At 43.9% G+C, this 22238-nt stretch overlaps 1 protein-coding gene across 4 annotated transcripts; it reads right to left on the bottom strand.

The window, feature by feature from the left end:
- Positions 1–1310: 1310 nt before the first annotated feature.
- Positions 1311–20746, bottom strand: RPN2 (ribophorin II). 4 transcript variants are annotated; one of them, XM_015881441.2, is made up of 18 exons: positions 20628–20746; positions 20338–20534; positions 18675–18770; positions 16801–16976; positions 16305–16380; positions 15783–15917; positions 13650–13826; positions 13142–13260; positions 12630–12735; positions 10314–10405; positions 9641–9755; positions 8842–9036; positions 8324–8410; positions 7667–7762; positions 6942–7017; positions 5913–6042; positions 3607–3692; positions 1403–1689 (listed from the first exon to the last, which is right to left on the bottom strand). In XM_015881441.2, exons 1-17 carry the CDS (start codon positions 20638–20640, stop codon positions 3641–3643), a joined length of 1938 nt encoding a protein of 645 aa, XP_015736927.1. In that variant the 5' UTR covers positions 20641–20746; the 3' UTR covers positions 1403–1689; positions 3607–3640. The 4 variants fall into 4 exon arrangements, with proteins under 4 accessions (XP_015736929.1, XP_015736925.1, XP_015736927.1 ...); XM_015881443.2 differs by lacking the exon at positions 3607–3692 and having other exon boundaries at positions 1311–1689; positions 20628–20745; XM_015881438.2 differs by having other exon boundaries at positions 20338–20673.
- Between the last annotated feature and the right edge of the window lie 1492 nt (positions 20747–22238).

Raw genomic sequence — 22238 nt, 5'->3', positions numbered from 1 at the left:
CAAACATGCAAGTGTCATCAAAAGGGTTCATTTGAAAGTTCAGGTTTGGTCAAAATGAGGAAGGAAATGCTCCAACTCTGGCAGATTAAAGGATTGAAACAAAACAACGTGTCTGATGAGTAAAAGGCCAGAAGAATAAAAGCATCCTTTCCTATCAAAAATGTAGGAAAAAAATCAATAGCAACAAGCAGAGCTCAGGAAAAGCATCACAGCAAAACCACATGGGTTTCTTTTTGCAGTTCTCTCCTTGGAGAATGGGCCAGAGCTCTTCTAAGAGCCAAACACTGGGAGCAGCAGTAGAGAAACAAGGCATGACACAAAGCTGATGGGTAGAGCAGGATGAAATACGAGGCTCCAAAGAGCTCTAAAGGGTGAAAAGGAATTCCAGAGGATATAAGTCCGTTACTCTCAGAAGGCTCAAATACAACATGAGATCGGTCATTTGAAGCAGTGCAGGAGAGTTCCTTGAGCTCATAAGGTTCAGTGTCAAGTTCACCACGAACAAAGCAGCAGGAACTGGGATGACAAAGAACAGACACGGTGAGCTCAGTGTGAACGACTGCAGCGCGGAAGAGGCAACATGGCTGTCAGAAAGCAGAGCTGTGTCTCACACATGTGAGGTGCTGTGCAGGAATTGGCCCCTCGGCCGCATATTTGCTGGTTGATCTCATTTTCTTGGATTTCCCATAGACGTTTCATGAAGTTCCTCTGCCAAAAGGGCTTGAAAGAAACCCATCTGACATGGGACAAACGGGAGCCAACACATGGATGCAGGGGAAGGAGCCAGGAGCAACTGCTAAGTTTTCCATGTGGAAATTGTTCATCGGGAGAACTCTCCAGAAATCTGCACCGTTCCCCAACGTCCTCATCCTCCACTTCCCACATCATTAATCTGATGATGACACAAAATTACCCCAATACAACTTCAAAGCTCAGTGTTAGAATCGATGTGAGAAGGATCCCCCAAAAACCTGCCGGGGCAGACACAGCCAGGGATGCAGCCCACAGGGACAGCCCCAGGGACTCCTCCTGTTTGAGCTGAGAGCGGCCCTGGCAGCTCCACGTGGCCTGGCCAGGCTCCATCCTGAGTCAGAGAACACGGGTTAGCACAGAAATGCAGATGAAAGCATTGCAAAGGACAGGCAGGAGTGGGAAGCGTCCCCATATAAACGTGTACCTCTGGGAAAGGACAGGAAAGAACAGGAAGCTCCTCAGCACAGTGACTAATACACAGAAATCACCCACCAGAACAAGCTCTGTTCAATGAGCCCAACTTCCAGCCAGAGACTGAAACAGCCAAACCAAAACTCAGGACCGTTCTTTCCTCTTTATTCACAAATGGTTCAGGAGGAGGAGGGGGCACCTGGGGAAAGGAGAATTGTTTTCCTTCTTCTTCTTCGTCTTCAAAAAGAAATTAAAACATTCCAAGGGCAGAGAAAGGGGGCGGGGATGGAAGGAAGAAACGACTTTCTGGTTTCGTATGAAAAACACTCAAGTAGCATGAACACAACAATGAGAAATCGACACCTTGTAAGAAGTTTAACTGGAACCTTCTTGACTTCATACATATATATAAAAAAATTCTGCTGCTTTCATCCTTCTGCTCTTTCAGTGACTTCCGTGTTTCTGTTCTGAAGGTGTTTGCTCTGTTTTTCCCCATTTCTTCCATTCTTCTGGTGCTACTGTGTCCTGGGAAGGGAAACCCAAACAATTAACTCTCCCAGGCAACAAAGCACTTCTTTACACTGTACAAGTGCCCCCAGACCCTTCATTCTCTCTCAAAGGAAGCTTCTTTGAGAGGAGAGTGATAAAACCAGGACTGCAACCTAAGTGAGAAATTAATACAAGTAGTATGGAAACGCTGGGTGAAATGAAGGTCAATTTCTGGTGCAAAAGGAACAAATGAGCCTTGAAAAACACAAAACTGGACAAAACAGCAGGGCTGAATGCAAAGCAGCCTGCAGCTACTCTGCCACACCTCCACTTTCAACAGGACCATTATATCCAATTGGAACCAGCTGGCAAACACAAAGGAAAGATCTTCAACAAGGTGGGCACAGCAAGTCCATCTTTTGGGGGTCCTTTTCTCTTCCAAGGAGCCAGAGAGAGGCGTAGCTGAGTGCACTTTACAGCCCAACCCCAGATGCTGGTAGCAATACAGTCTTAACTGGCCTATCTGGGGCATCAGAAACCCAGCAGTGATGAAAGGTGCTTGTGGCTGCACATGGCAGCAATTATGGTTTGTGGATAAACTATTTCCAAGATCTTCCAGGATGACTCATAGCCCACAGGGAATTAAGGAGTTAAAATACCCAGCTGAGAAGCAGAATATTTGCAAGCTGTGGAGAACACACTTCCTAAGTGTTTGGCAACAGGCCACTAAAGCTGAAAGCCACGAGCTCCAAGCTGTGGTAAAAAGAGAAGCATCCAGCAACCAGAACAAGTGACAGGCACCTCCAGGAACCTGTCAGAGATTGTTTGCTGCTATTACACCTCTAAACACTCCATGGAGAGCAGAGGTGGTGCCAGGCTGTTTTACCTATGGGAATAATGCCAATAGTCCATAGGTAATTGTCCTGAAGCCATCCTCCGTGCTATCTGATGTGCAAACAGAAGCTTATAGCACGTTGCACACTGTTTCTGCAGCCACCCACACCGTTTTGCTTTGCACCACAAAACTGAGCTCTGTTCAATGCGCTGTGTGTATGGAGTGCTGGCTATGAACATGAGAGAGCAGGTGCTGCTGAGGTGCACCAGTACAGCACATTCTGCAGCGGTTCTGGTCCCAGGACTCATCCCACATTCTCTTTCCTTTCCCCTTTATAAAGTAGTGTGTTAATAAGAAATGAAGCCATACACACAAAATGGGCAGCATGCAGTGACAGTAGTTCTGCCTCCCATCACACTGTGGATATAACAAACCGGGACCTTACCTGCTCAGATTCAAAGGCAATGAAGGGCTTTACACTAGTATGTGCTAATGGAGATCCTATTGGATGACTGCACTCATTCGTGGGGAGTTGGCTGCTGCTGCTGCCAATGACTGAGCCATCACAACCAGTTCAGTCTAATTGAAGGGTGAATCCTGGATTAGGTTGTGTCCTCAGCTGAATAAGACGGTGCATACAGAGCTTTTGCCATCCAAGCAAGGGCTTAATTTAGCTCTGCTAGCAGTCAGAGTGCCCAGCAGCTGAACAGCCAGGACACTGCAGATGGGGCAAGGAGTACCCACAGCAGGATGGGAAAGGCCCAGATACCAGCTGCCTTGGTTATGCCCTCCTTTAGCCAACACTGCTAATTATTTACAGTACAAGCAGCATTGTTTCTATCTTTATTCCTACACCCAGTGTATTAACATGCACATATCACCACAAGATGAGATTATTAAGGAATCACATGTAGACCACTTAGTCTTCATGGACATAGACTGCTAGTATGCAAGCCCAGCTGTAGCCAAGGACACCCAAGGACTGATTTAAAGCCAAATAAACAATGCTGAAAGGAGGCAGCTTCAGCTCAGGTACCTTTTTGTGCAAGAAATGAGGAATGAAGTGAAATGAAGCAGACAGCCCGCCCAAGAAAGGCAAATTCCAAAAAGACCCTTACTTCTAGAAGAGTTGGTCACTAGCAAAACCCCTTTTTACCGCAGCGTTCTATACTTTGCCAACCTACTGCTCTGCTCTGCAGCGATCCTGCCAAAAGGAGAGAGGAAGAAAGGTTCAGAGAAGATAGGAAGGAGGAAAGCAGCTTTGCTCTGGGAACCAGAGCCCACGATAGAAATGCAAAGAGCAAAACCAGGCCTTCTGGTAGCTTCTGAAAGAATTTAGTTTACATATAGTTCCCCCCAACCACTACCAGCGTTCTCCATAGAGGAACAGCAGCTTTGCCTCCAAGTGCTATCGAGTTAATTATCGGTGCACTTAACATCGGAGCCAGACCTGCTGCACATCAACACAAAGTTGTCTTTTGGAACTTTAAAGTCACGTACAAAGGGTTTAACTTTAGCCTAAGGTACAAGTTCTGCTTTCAAACCTGCCACCACTGTGGTCGCAGATTCATGTCACGTACAGTGAAAAAGCACAGAGACACCCCCTGCAGTGTTTTGAAGTAGGAACCAACCATCAGCATTTATGTGCTAACAGAAGCCCTGGTTGAGCTGACACTTAGAAGTAAACTTTGTTGTATTCTTTTCCCCTTGCATCTGTAGGCTAAGAAATCTATTGCTACTAATGACTTTATTGTTAATCATTAAATTAAAAGTGAAACATTATTAAAATAAACAAGAGAATGTGCCATACTGCAGAGGGCTGGGCATCCAAAGGAGCAAGTCTGAGACAGCTGAAAGGACAGTATGAAGAGAGCTAATTAGAGTAACTGCCCCCACTGCTACAGCCATGCAAGTAGAGGTGTTTGAAAGGCAACAAACCAATGTGGGAGCCCTGAAAATTCTACTCTCCTGTGTTTGTGAGGTTTTGTTGTTGCTGCTGCTGCGCTTTTTCTCTTGTTTGTCTCTTTTTTTACTGTCCTCGTCCTCTTGTCAAGTGCAATAAAAATATGAGAGTTTAGGGCTATTTATGCAAATAGGAGCGCAAGGATAGAGTTCTATTAGTTCAAAAAGAGGAAGCAAGAAAAGCACAGGCCTGGTGGCAAAGCAGGTCATGAGATCATCTTCAAATCCAAGTTCTGTATTAGGGCAAAAGTGCTTAAATTTAAATCTCATGTGGAAACTCCATGTGGCAGAAGGGCTAAGGGTTCAAATTCTGATTAATGCACTGCACTGGAAGCCTGGGTCAGCAACCAGACTGCAGGTGTGGCACAGGGCACAAAGATGAAGCATCCACACAAATACCATGTCCATACAGGGCAAGGCATTGCTGTACCGTGCTTGCAGTACCCACCCAGGTGTGCACAGTACAACTCAGTGACACAGAGCTGCTATGGCACAGGTCCCAGTAGCAGCAGTCCTGTCTTGAGCAAAGTTGCACAGCCTGGGAACAAAACCACACTGAGCTGGCTTTACAACTTCTAGCTGCAAAGAAAGCTTGCCTGGGACTGGCTGGTGTTTCACATTGCTTGATGTAGATACCTGAGTGCATTTATTACAGAATCATAGAATAGTTTTAGTTGGAACAAACCTGCGGAGATTACTCGGTCCAACTGTGAGCTCAAAACAGAGTTAACTTTAAAGCTGAAGCAGATTGTTCAAGGTCATATCCAGCCAAGTTCTGAATATCTCCAGGGAAATAAAGGTTTTACAACCTCTTTAAATCCTCCTTTCCAGCGTCTGTCCACCTTCAATGAATTCTGTATCCCTAACATTCATCAGAACTTTCCATGTTGTTCCTTCTATGTGTTGCACTTTGTCGGCTGTTACAATCCTTCAAAAAGCAGCTGCCTCTCTCTTCTAATTCTGCCTCAGGTAGAAGACAGCAGTAAGATAACCCACACCTTACCTTCTACCTCTTAAAACATACCCCACAAGCACAGTTGCATAGGAGTATAGATTTTCTGCATTTATATTGGCTTTAATTATCTAATATTATCAAAGCTTTGTACACAACTAAGTGAAGCAGTTTTGTCAGGGAATATCTGGCCAAAAGTGGGTTTCCCCACATCAAGGTGTATGTGCTTTCTTTCACTCATTGCTTTTTCCATGTGTCCGACCCTCTTCAGCAAGAAGACACAGCCCATCTGCTCTGAAGGAGCAGGCAGCTGCATCTGAGCAAGAACACCTCATTGCCCTTGTCTGTTTAATCTAGGGCTTAATCTGAAAACAGGCATAAGAGTCCCTGCATCCAAGAGTGAAGAACTGAAAACGCTTGTCACTGCATCAATTACTGATAGACACTGATGTGTTCTCCTCCCTGCAAATTTAAAAGCAGCTCCCACTCATGCATCTATGCCTGGCTTACCGTTTTACTGCTTTCTGAGCCAGCATCCTGTTGCCTGCCAGGAACGTGACACCACCCAAAATGGCCAAGTACTTCAGAGTTTGGAACATGTTGAGCTGAGTCCAGTAGACATACATAAGCCCCAACATTGCTGTGAAAAAAGACAGAGTCCAGAGTTGAAACCGTACTACAAAGAAAGACCATTAGCTATTCCCAGAACGATTCTTATGTTGTACTGCCACACCTAAGCACTTGATTTCTAACTTGTCTCTGAAGCTCCACAGGGACAGATTTAAGGACTATGTATGTATAACTGCCAGGAGCAGAAGGCATCTGGGTCTCCATACTTCAGAAAAATGTGACACTGACAGCTTACAACCAATCCTCTGGTGGCATAATTATGGACACATTACAGACCGTGGAGGCTATTAAAACATGGAGGATATTCTGGATTGTAACAGGGGATATTAGCCTTTGCTCACTTTTAAGAGCTTATAAAGCTTTCAAGGAAACTGGCTTGGGTTAAAGCAGAATGTTGTCATATGGAAAGCAGTAGATCCAATGCTCTCACAACCTGCTGTGTTTCTGAGAGTCTACCAAGACAGTAAATAACTATGTGACCAAAAGCACAATAAAATTGATGACAAAACCCGATCCAGCCTAAGAAGATTTTCACAGAAAACACTATAAAAGAAAAGATGTAGATGATAGTCCCACATGTTTCAATCCCTACAGAAACTCTACTTACAAAGGATAAACATGCAATAACAGAAGTGTGACCTCTGGAAATAAGAAGTTCTATTAAGTACCGATAAATGGTGTGTGAGAGGAGCCCAGATAATGACCGTTGTTACAAGCTGATGGCCAAAACAGATTTATCATCATATTAACAATCATGAAAAGCAGGAAGGCAGATGAAAACAAGAGAACAAACGTTATGCTATTATGTCATTATAGTTAATAGGCTGCAAGCCCATTTACCAACATGGCTCACATCTGTAACTCCCAGGTGAGAAGGTCAAACATAGCAGAAAAGCCTGTGACACTTACCAGCATGTCCCATGTGGAAAACAATGGTGCTGGGAGCAAAGCTGAAGTTGGAGATGTTGGCACCAATCTTTATCCACTAAAACGAAAAGAAGGAAAACCTGAATAAATAGTCCTTGTAAACACAAGCTTTTATTTTAAACTTAAAGGAAACAGACTTGAAAGAGATTCAAGTTCTTCAATGAATACAGTGTATTCTCTACAGAAGCACATTGTTTTCTGGTACAGAGGACAGAACAGCAGCTTTGTCAAAGCCTGCACTGTTGAGCTCCTGCAGCAGAAATTTCTCCTACTGCTTGAGTCTGCAAAGGCAGCTCCTCATTTATCTTTCTTTAAGCAAAGAGGAGATTATTATTGCAAATCTATGTTTTCCAGAAAAAATAAGAATTCCCCACTGAAGTGGTTTGTCATCAGCATGTGTACTGATAACTGCAGAGAGCAGCGGACATGACTATTGGAATGCCAACTATCATTGGGAATAGCTAAAGGGAAATCACTGCAATGCAAGCTCACAGGTTTACCCTCCAAATACAGTATAACCTAACTTGACCAGGTGAGATTTGACATACATTAAGTACAAAACACCAAGTTGATGCAGCTGAAATAGAGTAGAAAAGGATGTTACAACTACCAATAGACAACAGTTAAGTCTGCAAAAGGGAATCAGGCTGATGGGATTAAGTAACACTTAATACATTTCTCCTTGTTCTGTGGCTCAGTTCACTCACCAGAATGAGCAGCAAGAGCAGTGGTGAGAGAATCAGTGCTGTGAATGTGTTAGATACCACAGTGGGAGGCCTCTTCTCAGGTTCCCTGAAGAGGTGCTGCAAACAAACAAACTCAGCTAGTAATAAAGTATTTAACAGAAGACCTTCTCAGGCACATGGAAGACCAGCTGCAGCCCTGCTCCTTTCTGGTACGTGTTGTTCTGGATGACAAGCATTCCTCTGAAGGCAAAGCACAACTCTTTAAAGTAGCATCTATTGCAGTCTGAACATTTGATCTCTTGCTCAGTTAAGTTTTCCTCATGCTCACAGAAGCAGTGGTTAGCTTGTCAACAGCACAAGCATTCAGAATGATGCAGAAAGCTTTCTGCGGTGCCAACTACCTGCTCTACTTCTCTTACTTCCATCTTCTCACTGACAACAGTTGTTCTCTCCTGGTAGGACATATAGCTCATTCATAAAGCAGAGGACTGCAACACATTTCTATCCATTAAGTGGAAAATCTTTTTTTCTTTAATTACTTTACTTACACACTATTAACACTTCTGTGACAGATTACTAATCCAAACAAAGTTATATTAGAACTAAGACTAGATAAATTAAACTAGGATTAGGCCTCTCCCTCCAATCTCTGCACATGGCTTTTGGTTTTGACTGTACCTTAATTTCAGGCTTGGGAACAAAGAGGTTCTTGGACTGGACCGTGGATGGCACATCCTCTTCTGGGAATTTAATCACAACATCAGCCTAAAACAAAATCACAAACTTCAGGAACTCCAATGTTTTTTTAAGTTTTCTAAAACCTACTACATTACTGCTGCCAGTTTGCAACTCATGGCAACCACACATTGACTCATTTTGTCTTAAGGGAATCTACAAAAAAACCCTCCAGAACGGAAAAAGAAACTTTTCCTAAGCAGAAGTAACATAACTAGAAGTTGGACTTATTTCCAGCATAACAAGTACAGAAAGCCTAAACCTTGAAGTGTTTGCTGTGAACTTATAACTGAAGTCACAAACACCCTCAAGTTTCTAATCTACCTTATGATAAGTAAACGTTTATCTAAATCTCAGTTTGAAGCTCACTTGGAGTTTGAAAATTGAGCTGCAAACCCCAGACTAGTCTGCTGGACTGTCAGTCATCCCAGAACCATGTTGCCACGCTTCCAGCTACGTACCACATTCCACAGGATTGGATTTTCCAGAGTGGCATCTCCAATTATCAAATACAGAGTATAGGTACCAGAGGCAGAGTCAAATTCAGTCTTCCTTTCAGAGGTATCCAGTTCAAACTTGTAGACGTTTTTGCTATCTGGTTCTGCAACAAAAACTACCTCCTGGCCAGTCTTCTGGTTGTGAAGTCGGACAAAAGTCTGAAAAGAAGGATTAAAACATTGTTGGAATATTTCACTGTGTGAAACGAGAGACTGGGGAATGAACTGGGAGGTCTGCTGCCTCTAATCCTGAACAATCAGGAAAATACAATGCCTCTTCAAATAATTCTATTAACACAAAATCAACACTGTCCTGAGGCCTACAAGAGGTACAGAGCAGTATAATGAATGGTGGTGGAGAAGTGCAACAACATACAAGAGGGATGCATGCATACATGCTTTAAAAAAAAAAATATATATATATATATATATATAAATATAAAGTCTGCAGTCACGGACTTTCTAAGCAAACAATCTATATTCGAAAGGTCAGAAATGACCTTTTTACAGTGCAAACTACTGACACTAATTTTACTGCAGCACACGCAGTATCAGGGCAATAAGAGACTTCACTGAACATACAGACAAAACAAATGGTCTGAATCCACTTCCCTCCTACCAAGAAAAGTAATTTTTCCACAGTCCATGTCAAAAACATAAGGCTTTTCAAAACCTACTGAATCTCTTCAAGAGCAACTGTCATCTCAGATGCTACAAAATGGAACGTTGTGCTGACACAGTAATGACAAGAATTTGTTCTAACCTGGTGAGGAATGAGATCAGCTCCACTGTTCACATCTATCAGCTGGAAGGACAGAGCAAAATTCTGATGGCTGTCAGCGGTGAAGGAGCCCTTGGCTTTGGCTGGGTAAGCTACCCTAGGAAGCAGAAAACAAACAGAACTGAGGTGATCATCCAAAAGGAGGCCTGGTGTTCTGTGAAGAGAACACACTCAGATTTCTGCACAAGAAGGCTGTATCAATACAGAGAGGGCCTCAGTGAAGCTATGCAAATGAAGGTAAATCCCATAAATTACGTTTTAACTCATGGCAATTAAAAAAGCATCTAAAAGTTCAAGTAAACCTAGCCACAATATAATCAAACCCCCCAAATACATTGCACGTGTTGCGTTAGAGCTTCTCTATCAAAGTTCAATAATAACAGAAACAGTAAAACAAATATTTTAACTTGCTTTTGCTACAGAGAGATGACACCTGAAGAACAGAAGATTAAGGTTGGCTTGTTTCTTGTAGTACTTACTTTAATATTAAGGAAAACGCCCTATAAAAATAATCAGCATTCTCCCACCAAAAAAGAGCTTGTTGGTATTCCAGAACAAGATTTCCCTGGTTTAGCTTAAGCAGGTAAAGCTCAGAAGACCTGTAGCCTACAGACAGAATTTCCCCTTTACGAAGTCACACAATGAATTGTTTTACCTGGTTGTTTTTGGTGCAATGCTCTGATCTTTATCCACTGTAGAAAGATCTACGTTAGTAATTCCAACTTCTGTGGACACTTTTACTTTCAGCTGCAACAAAACGCAACAGAAAGTTATGGTCAATTATGGTCAAGTTCATTTCAGAAGCTTTAGTTCTTCCATCCCCTTACCCACAAAGAATCCTTCACTGAGCCAAGGCAGAACTTCACCAGAACAGGCAGATCTACAGCAAATTCCCTTTTGGCAAAGCTCCTGCATCAGCCACTAACCCCAGCCCACTCCCTTCCCCTCCACAACCTGCCATCTCTGAATACAGCCGATTCTCAGTCATGCTGGAGTTGGCTCCCCCTGGAGCACTGCTTTTAATGAAACAGTCCAAATATCTACACCCAACTAGTTTTCCTCTAAAACAAGAAGCTAGCAATTAAAACTGGCATTGCATACAACTTGGAGCCGTACATGCATGTGTACTTCTGTGTCCTGGACAGCAACCTGAGACGAGGGAAGTCTCCGGACAGCAACCAGCTATGCCTGTGTTGGCTCCTAAAGCTTAACAGGTTTCTGCTGGTTTTATTACCAGCAGGCAACAGCCAAAGCATTCCTGCAGATCTGCAATGTTTTTATTCTTTTAAACTGTGCCTCTGAAGGAAGGCTTGCTATTTATCATTTAGAGCATGGCAGCCAATAAGGCTCTGCCATTTATCACAACTCCTCTGTGCTAAGTGCTCCATAAATTCAATGATTTCCTGCCCCTCCCGCCCCAAACCACAGACAGTGAGCTGCAGTGGGTTTGGCCAACTCCATACCTCCTCTCAAACACAAGCAGTTCCTATAGTGTGTAGTTGTTAATTAGCACATTTGTTCTCACAACTTACAAATGCTCCCCAGGAGAATTAATCTCATTGCCAAGAGATTTTCCAACATATACTACAATTTGTTGCTGCTCTTTTTGCTCGTGTGAAACAGCCCCCACCAAACGATTCAGGTCTGACTTCAAACACAAAAACAATTTTGACAGTTCCTTTACAATGAAAGGTGTAATTTAATAAAGAAGCTGGTACTGAAAATGGATCCATTAACATACAGACTAACCGTAACAAAACTGTATTTCATTCCAAGGTGGGAGCAAAGAAAGATGAACTAATGAAATAACCATTAAAAAAAGCAAAGTGACATGAAGGCAACTCAGAGCTGCTGCACACAGCCCCTCTAACTGAACAGTACACAAACATCTCTCAAATATTTTAATGTCAGGAAATGCAGGCTCTGCCTGGAGTAATAACCCACTGGTTTAGCTCATTACTGTCAAAAACGACAGGTGCATTAAGGACAATTAATGCTAATAACAGTAAGGAAAAAAAAACAGTTCCCCCAGCAGTCCTCCCCCATAACAATGTGTCTTATTAGAAGCAGCTCACACAAAGCCACCCCAGCGTTAATGCATTCCTACTGGTACCTCTATGTGCCAGCAGCGAGCTTAAGCAGGGCCAATCAACCCCCTTTTGACACTCCTAAGTGCCATTACTACTACAATGACAACATCAATTTGACACACACCATAAAGGTCAGCAGTTGTAAGTAAGTGTCTTCCTCTACTCCATGCTGATGATGTTGCAAGACTTTAAAAGCTAATCTTTTCCTTAAATAGGCAACTAAAAGCAAAAAATTAACTCTATGAATAGTCATCTCTGGAGAAGAGCACTGTCAGCTGTTGACACTACAATGAATATATGAACAGCCAGAGGTCACATGCTTCTCACCATTATCCAACTTGAGGAGGAAAGTAAAACCAAATGTTTAATACAAGACTCCTCTTTAGAGAGATATTTATACCCAGTTAGGAGATGCCAAAAGACCACCAAGGCTCTTTTCTAAAGCTCTAGAGCTTACACAGGCAGACGACATCAAATGCTTAACTTCCACACATTGGGCAAGCTCTAGACAATCACTCGGCTGCTAGCCAAGCCTTGTGATTTACAGGTTCTGATCTGAATGCTCTGAAGAACATTGTTAGTAACTGTTTTTGCATAGCTACTTTAAAATATGGGCTGCAACACGAACACTTCCACTACCAGCCTTTGTTCACATGCCATCAAATCAGCAAATATCTAAGTGATAAGTCACTTCTGAAGTTTACAGAAATCTCTTTTGATCATACGCTAATCTGGTTACTGGTCATAATCCTGAGTCAAAATCCAATCCATGTGCCAGAAAAACACATGCTAAAAATGCCATACAACATTCTTAGCAGGCAAATAAAAAGCTGTTTCACTGAATAGCACAGAAACGAAATGCCACCCAATCACATACCCACCTCAACTTTGTTAGCAATAAATCTGTTATCTCCATCAACACTGATAGAGAAATCATAATATCCACTTGCAGGTTTGATATTCATGAAGTTCAGCTCAAAGACCTCCCTACAATTAAAAACAAAAAGCAAAGTGTTAAGTACCCTCCAGGACGCAAACAGAGCGGCCTACAAGTAAGTAACATGCCTTGCTACCAAGAAGTCTCTAAATCTATTAAAACAGTCAAACAGAAATGCTGCAAAAGCTAAAACTAATTAGCGTGGGATGAAAAATGTGTTCAATGTTCCTTCAAAGTCAGGAGCATGTTGCAACTTTGCAATCAAAAGACCTATCCAAAAGAAATTTAGCACAACAGGGCGCTGTCATCCACTGCCCACAAAATGTAACAAAAGCAGTTTGAGTTTTCCATCGTACAAGCATATACCTGGTAGAAAAACATAAAAGAGAAGCAAACACAACCTTGTTTAAATAACATTAATTTTCCCTCAGCTCTAGCATAAGATTAAGCTCTTACCCTGACAGAGCAAATGCTGTCTGTTGGAGAACAGTGGCTTTGGTAGATGCAGACTTGGCGTAGTCCAGCTTTACAGAAGCCTGAGTGAGTGGCTTGGACATAACATTGGTCACTTGAAGCTAAAAGAGCAAAAGAAGAATGTCTGTGAAATCCACCATCTCACAAGGACTGCAGCAGCACAGACTGCCCCTTTCTGTATTATGTACTCAGGCTCCTCTCTTGCCCCATGTCCCAGACTAACTTAGTCCCTTTTAACATAGCTAATGTTTGCAAAAAAGCTGCCTTCTACAAGGTTTCAGTGTGCTTTTTCAATGTAGTGTCCTCTAAGCCTTGGGCAAGCACAGGTTTCTAACAAGTTTTCATAAAAGTACTAGAACACCAAACTGACTGCAAGCTGGGTCTTGGAGCCTACAATTCAAGGTATCACCTTACACATTCAGTTTGCCCAGATCCACAAGATGAAAGACTGAGCCAAGAGATGAGTTAAGGTTTTCATATAAGAACTCACCCTAAGTATAGGCTGATGGTGAGACACAGCTGCAGGACCATCAGGGACAATGACCACAGGCAAATGGTAGCGGTTGTGGGATAGAGACCCTGCGGCACAAGCAACGCTGAAGGCCTCTGAGAGTGTCTCAAAATTTTTCTTGCTAAAAATGGCATTCATCAACTGGATAATTTGATCCTGAAAAACAAAAACCACACGTTAGCACCAGCAGCTTACCACAGCTGGTTCAGTAAAACATTATTAACAAAAACACCATTCATATAAACTGGTTAATTTCTCCCATTTGATTTTAAAATAACCCAAGTTACGAGGTAGCCCCAAATTAGCTTTTGAATGTCACATTATCATTCTTATTCTTAGCATGAAGGTTCCAACCACAATCATTCTAATTGTGTTAAAAATGCACAAAACCAGAATTTGGATCTACCTCTTCAGACTACTTGTTTAAGAATGGAAGATGCTGTCAGCTCAACTATCCAGACTGCATGCAGCTGCCTGGGCTACAGGAGCACTACAACTGCCTACATACAGTGGAGAAGGGCTAAGCTACATGTTCTGGTTACCAGCCAAACTGGGACAACCTTGGAGAGGTGATGCAAAGCAACATAATGGCTCTAAAAGGAGCCAGTCCAGGCTCACGCAGGCTTATTCCTTTGGGCATGGTAGCATCCTTAAGCTAAGAGGCTATGCTTTGAAGCAGTAACCCTAAGAGCACAGATCTGACTATGAGCACCCTGACTTTGTAGTGTTAATACACCTGCACTGCTCCCTGCAGACTACACTGTATTAGATTCTTCCATTACTTCCTACTAGTATGGAAAATGAGGGTTTGGTTACCTGTACTGTTATCCAAACAGAGGATTGTGAGCTGATTTCTAACCAGAAATGAGAAGGATCAAATAATCCCAAATAAAGCAATAGTTATGACTATTTCATGACTTGCAGACAATGAACACTTGAATGAAATCCACTGCATCTCAAATGTTCAGCCTCATGCTTGTATGTCAGTGCTCATTAACACAGCACGTGACTATAGTAAGCATTCAGATAGATGCTACAGAACTCCTGCATAACACAAATGTTTTTTCTTTTATGTGAAGTGGATGGCATGGCTCCATATATTAATCAACAACTGACAAACACATTTAAATTGAGAGAAAAATAGTTCCCATTTTTTCCACATATAAAATCTATTTTTAAAGTGAATTTTGTGGCTTTTATGAGGCACTTGCCATTCATAGGAGATAAAGCTTTAAAGTCCTAACAACACTTCTGACAGCCCAATTTTGAATCAATACTAAACAAATTTCCTTAATTGATCTTTTTATTCTTTTCTTATATTGTTTGGATGCTGACCATTAGAATTGTGTGTAGCAGAATCACCACCTCAATGGCATTACAAAAATTACTTTGCAGTGCACCTGCTGGCAGCAGCATGGAAGAGAGCCAGCAGTTAGCTCAGATGCCTTATACTGGCTTCTGTCTCAACTGACGCTTTGGCTTGTACTTTTGGGAGCTGTCATTCTCAATCGAGTGTGTGCACTTTGGTTTACTTGCTACTAAACAACAACAAAAAAAACCCAAACAGGTAGAGAACTTGAAGTAATAATTTCTAGCTTGATCAATCTCCAAAGGAATTTCCAAACAACCTTTAATGTTAGTACAGATGCAAGTTGTTGGATTCCTGAAGAAGTACAGTACCAATGTTGCCTCCTTTTTGGACACTAATTTGGGTGTCTGTATTTCCTCACAAGGAAATAACATTTATGAAACAGTCTGAAGTGTTGCAAAGCATCAGGAAAGTGCCAGACACCTGAACAAACTCTGAAACAAGAGCTTTATGCCCCAACAGCTTCTCTCAACAAAGAAAAGCGAGGCCTCACCTGCAATTTCCTTCTGTACATTTGGGAAATAAAACCAACACCACACAAATTCAGCCTATGATCTTGAAGACGGAATTCCCTTCTGCATTCAACATTCACACCGAGATCTCCCTTTTTGCAAAGTGTGCTCGTTGCTTTTTCCAGTAGAAGTTCTACTTAGTTATGCCACCCACTTCTGGGGCGCAACAGTGACCAAGTAGATCCTTCTTGTGAGCTACAGTGTGTGAAGGAGGAAAAGGCAGGTACAGACCTCCTTCATCGCTGGTTCTGTTCCCACATGGTCTGACAGCTTATAGGCAGCAGCAACAAACAGTGCAGTAGTCTCAATTCCTTCTTCAAACTGCAGATAAACTCCACCCAAGTCATCCAGGCGAGCAACAAGATCCTGAGAGAAAAAGTCATTTCTATTTTAACTGCATTCCGGTAGATCCAGAGAAGTTAACTGTGTTGTTCAGTGTCTAATCAAGAATATTTGTAGTGGATTCACTGGAGTACTTTTACATAATTAAGAAATAAGAAGAAAAAAATATCTTCAGCCTTTACTAATTTAATTATATTTAAGTCAATGGACTTTATATCACAGTCCATTGTGACACAGTTGAAGTTCAGGGAAAATAACTGCTTGAAATTAAGAGCCAAGCCAACTCACATGATGCAGAAAAGGAATTAGCCAGATTGGCTTTTCACTGTATGTTACATCTTAACATATCCTTTAGTATTACGGACATCTAGCAAAAATTACAGAAAAACAGGAGACACAGTGTGTCCCTACCTCTATCTCTTCAACAATGCCACTTAAATCTGCCTGCTGAGACAAGTAAGATGCTGTCTCCAAAGCCTGGATGGTTCTGAAACAATAAAAAACAAACAAGCGTATGATTTTTGTTTCTTAGAAGTCATACACCATTCAAATCAAAGCAACTCAGCCTCTACTCCACATGACGTGTAAAGTAGCCATTAGTGTGTTCAGCTGACCCCATGCAACAAACACGCTGAGATTTACTGGAAATATAGAGTTCATTAAAGAATGCCGTGTTAGTTATATCAGCTTTAAAATAAAGCTCAGATTCAAAGGCAGAGAAGAAAACAGACTTTGATCTCTGCATTGCACAGCCCTCCAAACATGCTACTGATGCTTCAGTCTACTACTCTAGTTGTCTACTACAACTAGATTACAAAGCCAAACATTAAAATATCCTGCACTGCAAAATCCAACTGACAAGAAGATATGCACAAAACAGTGACATGTATCTGTTTCAAAGACTTACGCCAGCACATTTTCTTCTTTACTGAGGCGAGCCGTCAGAGCACTGAGTGCTTCCTGAGATGCTAAAGGAAGGCCAAAGCTGCTGAGGGCCCCAACAGCATGGAAGATCTGGGTGATTGAAGAATCCTCACTGACAGCTGCAAGCAGCAGCTCCCTGGTCTCATTCGAAATGGTAACCTGAGGAAGAGTACAGGAAATACACTGATTCACACTTGAGAACGTGTCTTACTAGTCACCACTGACTTGACTGGTGAACTACTATAAGTTGTGGGGAAAAATACATTTATCACTCATTATATTTTAGTTTAATTAAGTACCTAAGCATTGCTGTCAACTCTCAATAAGTCAGGATAACCCACAAGTCAGATTTATCATGGCAACTTCCTACTACCTGCTTTTCACCTCAACACAATTGTGCAGCACCCACTGATACTGATGAAAAGTGAGGCGTGTGTAAAGCAATCACAATGTGTAAGTGCAGTCTCTATGTGTACTGCTGCAGTCATTCAATACAGGGCTTTCATCCCAACACCTTATCATCTGTCCAAAGACTATATAAGTGATTCTGCTTTTGTGAATCCTATTCAAATGCACTGGCTCCTTTTTTTCCATAGCTACTGATGTTTCATCAAGAGAGCCCTGAAACACTCCAACCTTCTCTATTATCGCTCTTATCTACTGATTCACTGTGTATAGGTTGAAAGAACCTGTACCATCAGGCAGAAGGTCAGAAAACAGCTGAATTAGGTGGGTAAAAAGGAAGTAGAAAACAAGAAGCTGATGGATACCAAGAGTGAAACGCAGACAAGGGAATATTAAAGTCATTTACTCATTCTGTTTTAGTTATCTGGTTGGTATTAGCCAGGTAAAGAAAAACTCTGTAAATCTGCACATCAGTCAGGGCAGATAAATAATGTCTCATGTCTCAAGATGCAGTAAGTAGCACAATTTTAAACAGATTTTACACATACCAGATTTAACAAAACATGACCTTTTGCAGCTGTGCCTAGACTTGTCATTTACTGATGGACATGCTGTTCAAGATGCAAGGTTAAAAAAACATTAAGAAGGCTGTTCCAAAAGTAATGCCTCCTAATGTAAAATGATGTTGGACCATGACATCAGAGGCAGACAGTGGTGCTATGGCAGTAGGAGCTGAACCTTCCAGCCAACATTCTGTCACATTTCTGTCTGATAGATGGCAGCAAAGGGGCAGTTTGACAGAAGGGCATCTGACACAGGAGTGTGTGTGATCAAAGAAGTACAAACTGAATTCCTCCATGCAGAAAGAATGGCACCCACTGACATTCCCTGACACCTGCTGAACATTTATGGAGATGAAACAGTGGATGTGGGCACAGTGAGGCAGGGGGTGGTGTGTTTCAGCAGTGGGGCATCTCTGATGGCTGCAGATTTTGATGAGAGCAGCACACACGTTCTTGTTCATTGCTGGTGAAAATGGATAACTAATGATGTCACTGTGTTGACACTTTGTTTTGTAGCTGAGAATTTATTCTATCAAATAGTGTCATTATGCTCTTTGTATCTGCTATAGTTTCCATGGAAATAAATGCCAGGCATTACTTTCTGTGAGACCTACACAGCTTCCTCCACCCTGTAAAAACATCAGAAAGTGCCTGAGGAGACAATATTGGATCAGGTACTCAGGGATGCAGTGAAAAAATTCTTGCTTCATATATTTGAACTTTACCATGTCTGGGACGCTTTGTAAGTTATGTCCTTAAGACATAACAGAGCACAACCCACTATGAGAAAGTCAAATAGAAACTATGCTTAAAAAGGAATGAATAAAGATACTGAGGTAAATGTTTACTTGGTAACACCTGTCTTTAGAAGTCAGAACTCCAAACTCACCTCGCAACCAGACAGGACACGAATGGACTGTGCAGCATAGAAAAGGGAATCAACACTGCTGGAGTCTACATGGGATTTGATGAAACTGCATGCAGCCTGCAAAGGGAGAGATCTCAAATTATGCATTGTCTTAAGCCACCAAGAGGAGATTTCAATTATATTGACGATTTCACATATGCTGATGTGTATTATTGTATTGAATAAAACATAAAACCACAAAACAAATGAATTTCAGTGCTTGTGATGCAGCAGAACATGGCTCCTGTTCAATTAGATGAGTGAATTTCAAATTAACTCCACTGCAATCAGCCAAACTTTGAGTAGAACATCTATCAGAAAAGATCTGTGTATCTCTAGTAAGTAAAAGCTTTGAGGACAGAGAACAGGCGAGCAGTTATTCTAAAGGAAAACTTGTTTCCAGCTGTATATCACCCATGTACTTACTCAGTAGCAGAATAAAGAATTTGAAAGCATACTGAAAGAACAAAAACAGGTAAGCAGCTACAGTATTGGTGAGAGAAATGAGATTATTTACTCTGGAGGAGGCTCAGGAGAGACCTCAGCACTCTACAGCTTCTTAAAAGGAGACTGGTGAGGTGAGGGCTGGCCTCTGCTCCCAGGTAACAGTGATGGGATGAGAGGTGACAGCTTCAAGTTGTGCCCAGAGAGGTTCAGGTTGGAAATCAGGAGACACTTCTTCTCTAAGAAAGAGGTGATGCAATGGCACAGGCTTCCCAGGGAGGTGGGGGAATCACTGAACATGGAGGTGCTCAAGAACCATGGAGATGTGGCACTGAGGGACATGGCTTAATGGGCAACACTGGCGCTAGTTGGATGGTTGGGTGAGATGATCTTGGAGGTCGTTTCCAACCACAGCACCTCAACAGGTCACAGAGGAATAAACCACAGCATTCAACAGGGATACACTTAAGGCTGTGGTCATCAAACTTGGTACGCATCACACAGACGCCACAAGCCTTTTTTCTGGTTTGCACATAGGAAAAAGTATTTTGTGAAGAAGAGCAGCAAAAATCAAGTGTCCTGCCTGAGTTTGGCACCGGATCTGAAAAGAACCAACGAGTTCTCTGTCTCACATGGCAGCAATGTGAGTGTGCATAGACTGAAACTGCTTTCACAAAGGGGTGCAGGTGAATGAAACCCAGGGCTGCCATTTTGGACCAGCAAACTGCAAGCTGTCCCAGATGATACAACACCTTTATTCAGACCCTGCAGACACTCAAGGCATTGCCCTGACACTGAATGAACACGGCTGCATTATGCCCTCTTGTAAGGGGAGTAAACTCTTGGAAAGGGCTGACAATAGCAGGACTAGGAGAAATGGTTTTAAGTTAAAAGAGGGAAAATTTAGGTTGGATGTTCGGGGGAAGTTCTTCACTAGGAGAGTGGTTAGGCCCTGGAACAGGCTGCCCAGGGAGGTTGTGGATGCCCCGTCCTTGGAGGTGTTCAAGGCCAGGTTGGACGGGGCCCTGGGCAACCTGATGTAGTAAAGGTGTATGTTTGGTGGCCCTGCCAGGCAGGGGGTTGGAACTACATGATCCTTGGAGTCCCTTCCAACCCGGCTCATCCTGTGTTTCTCCCCGCAGCACGGCCCGTTGTAAAGCGGATCCCCCTCAGTCCCCATCGTGTCACGCTGCCCACTCACCTTCTCATCCCCCACTCGCAGCCCCAGGCTGTGGAGCCCCACGATGGAGTAATACGCGGCCTGCACGTCGGCGAAGGGCCGCTCCAGGGCCGCCCGCAGCCGGGCCAGGTCCCTCGCGGTGAGGTGGTGGCTGGGGGCGAGGGCCTGGGCGTTGGCGAGGACGAGCAGCAGAGCCGCCAGCAGGAACAGCCGCCGGGCTGCGGAGAGAGAACCGAGAGAACCGAGAGAACAGCCCGTCAGCACCGCGGTACCGCGCGGCGCGGCCCGACCCCGGGCAGCCCTCGCCTCACCCGGCGCCGCCATCTTGTTGCCGCTGCCCGCTGGGCCACGGTGCCGCTTCCGGCCCGGCGCGCACCACTGCGTAACGGGGGGGGACGGAGCGACGGAGCCCTACTCCAGGGGACACCAGCATCAGCAAAGCCAAACTAGGACGCCATAAAGCTGTAAAAAAGAGTTGAAGCTCCAGGGTAGGGCGAGAAGCGGGTGCCGGCGGGGAGGAGGAGGAGCACCCAGCAGCACCAACGGGCTCCCCCCTACAGTGAGGAATGGTACGTCCCTCCCGGCGGCCCTCTGCAGCGGGCGGGGCGGACCCTGGCAGGGATGTGGGCTGCGCTGATTGGTCGGGAGCTTCCGCGGCGCTCAGCGCGGCACCGCGTCTTAAAGGGGCCGCGACGGGAAAGTGCCGTGTGTCTTATCATGGCGTGTAGTGTCATGGCGTGGCTTGTTGTGTCATGTTGTGTGTTGTTGTTTCATGCTGCATCATGTCATGTTGCACTGTGTGCCACGCTGTGCCCCCAGCTCTGCTCATCAGATACCAGCACTTGGCCCCAAAACTGATGGAAAGGGCCGTGCTTCCTCCTGCAGAGGGCACCGGGAACTTGTGCTTCTTGTGCTTGGGCCTTGCTGGGAAGATCCTTTGGCAGCTTGGCCTCGTTAGGAGGCACCAGCACCATGGGGTTCATGGCTGGGGGGAAGCCAGACTGACCGGGTTAACATCCCTCCAGAAATGGCATTTCAGTCCTGCTCAGTCCCAACATGGGCTCGAGTCCACGTCAGATGATAGCAAACATACAGCCGTGCTGCCTGGAGGGGAGGCTGGAGGCCCACAGACAGCCCGAGGGAAGTGTTTTATGAGATGAGAAAGAGCTGAAGGCCGCTCGTGCAATTAAGTGCCTCCAACGTGGATTTTATTTCAGTGTAATGGGATGGTTATTGCATATAAAAGATGGGCCAGATGGTTGTTAAAACTGCATTTACTGAGTTCTAACAATGGTGCAGCTGAGCCATGTCCATCGTGAGCTCTCACCCCAGGCACAGCCTCAGCTCATCCTCACTGGGACTGGCTCAGTCTGTACTGGCCAGCACTGGGGCAGAGGCTTCTTCCAGCACACAGTGAGCCCCACACCTGTATTACAGTCTGAGTCGTTCCCCCCCACCCTGCTGCTGCCCTTCCTTCTTTGGTAAAAACTCCAACAATTCCCTTTTTAGGATGGATAACGCTAGTCTGGGAATGTTCCCACTCCCACAACCCACTCCCAGCCCCGAACCCACTGCAGCACTCAGCCTTTGGGGGCTAAAGCACATTGCCTGTAAATGGTTCTCAGGATACCCTGGCCACAACAACCCCAGACCCCTCCTGCCCCAGCCCTGTGGAGGGCTCATGCTGCTGAACCTGCTTTCCAGTGCACCTCTGCCCGGTGGCATGAAGGTTTTGGTGCTCTGGCTGGGGGCTGCCTGCCATGTTATTACTCCTGGAAAGCTCTCCCTGATGTATCTCAGCTGAGAGACATGTTTTTGTCTCATTAAATTGTTTATATAAGTGTTTGGTGGGGGCTGCCGCTCCTCCCTGCCTCATATGGCTTTGTGCCCTGCTGGTTCCTCCATCCCTTCTTGCCAGAAGG

The sequence above is a fragment of the Coturnix japonica genome, chromosome 20 (genome assembly GCF_001577835.2).
Source record: "Coturnix japonica isolate 7356 chromosome 20, Coturnix japonica 2.1, whole genome shotgun sequence".
NCBI lineage: Eukaryota > Metazoa > Chordata > Aves > Galliformes > Phasianidae > Coturnix > Coturnix japonica.
This window is presented reverse-complemented; position numbering and strand designations above follow the sequence as displayed.

Excerpts from the sequence above, each read along its gene's own strand:
- RPN2 (XM_015881438.2), bottom strand. The coding sequence starts at position 20,640 with ATGGCGGCGCCGGGTGAGGCGAGGGCTGCCCGGGGTCGGGCCGCGCCG. Across the intron at positions 12,736-13,141 it reads ACAGCATTTGCTCTGTCAGG|GGAGGTCTTTGAGCTGAACT; the intron begins GTAAGAGCTTAA and ends TTTTAATTGTAG. Across the intron at positions 7,018-7,666 it reads TGCTCTTGCTGCTCATTCTG|TGGATAAAGATTGGTGCCAA; the intron begins GTGAGTGAACTG and ends TTTTCGTTTTAG.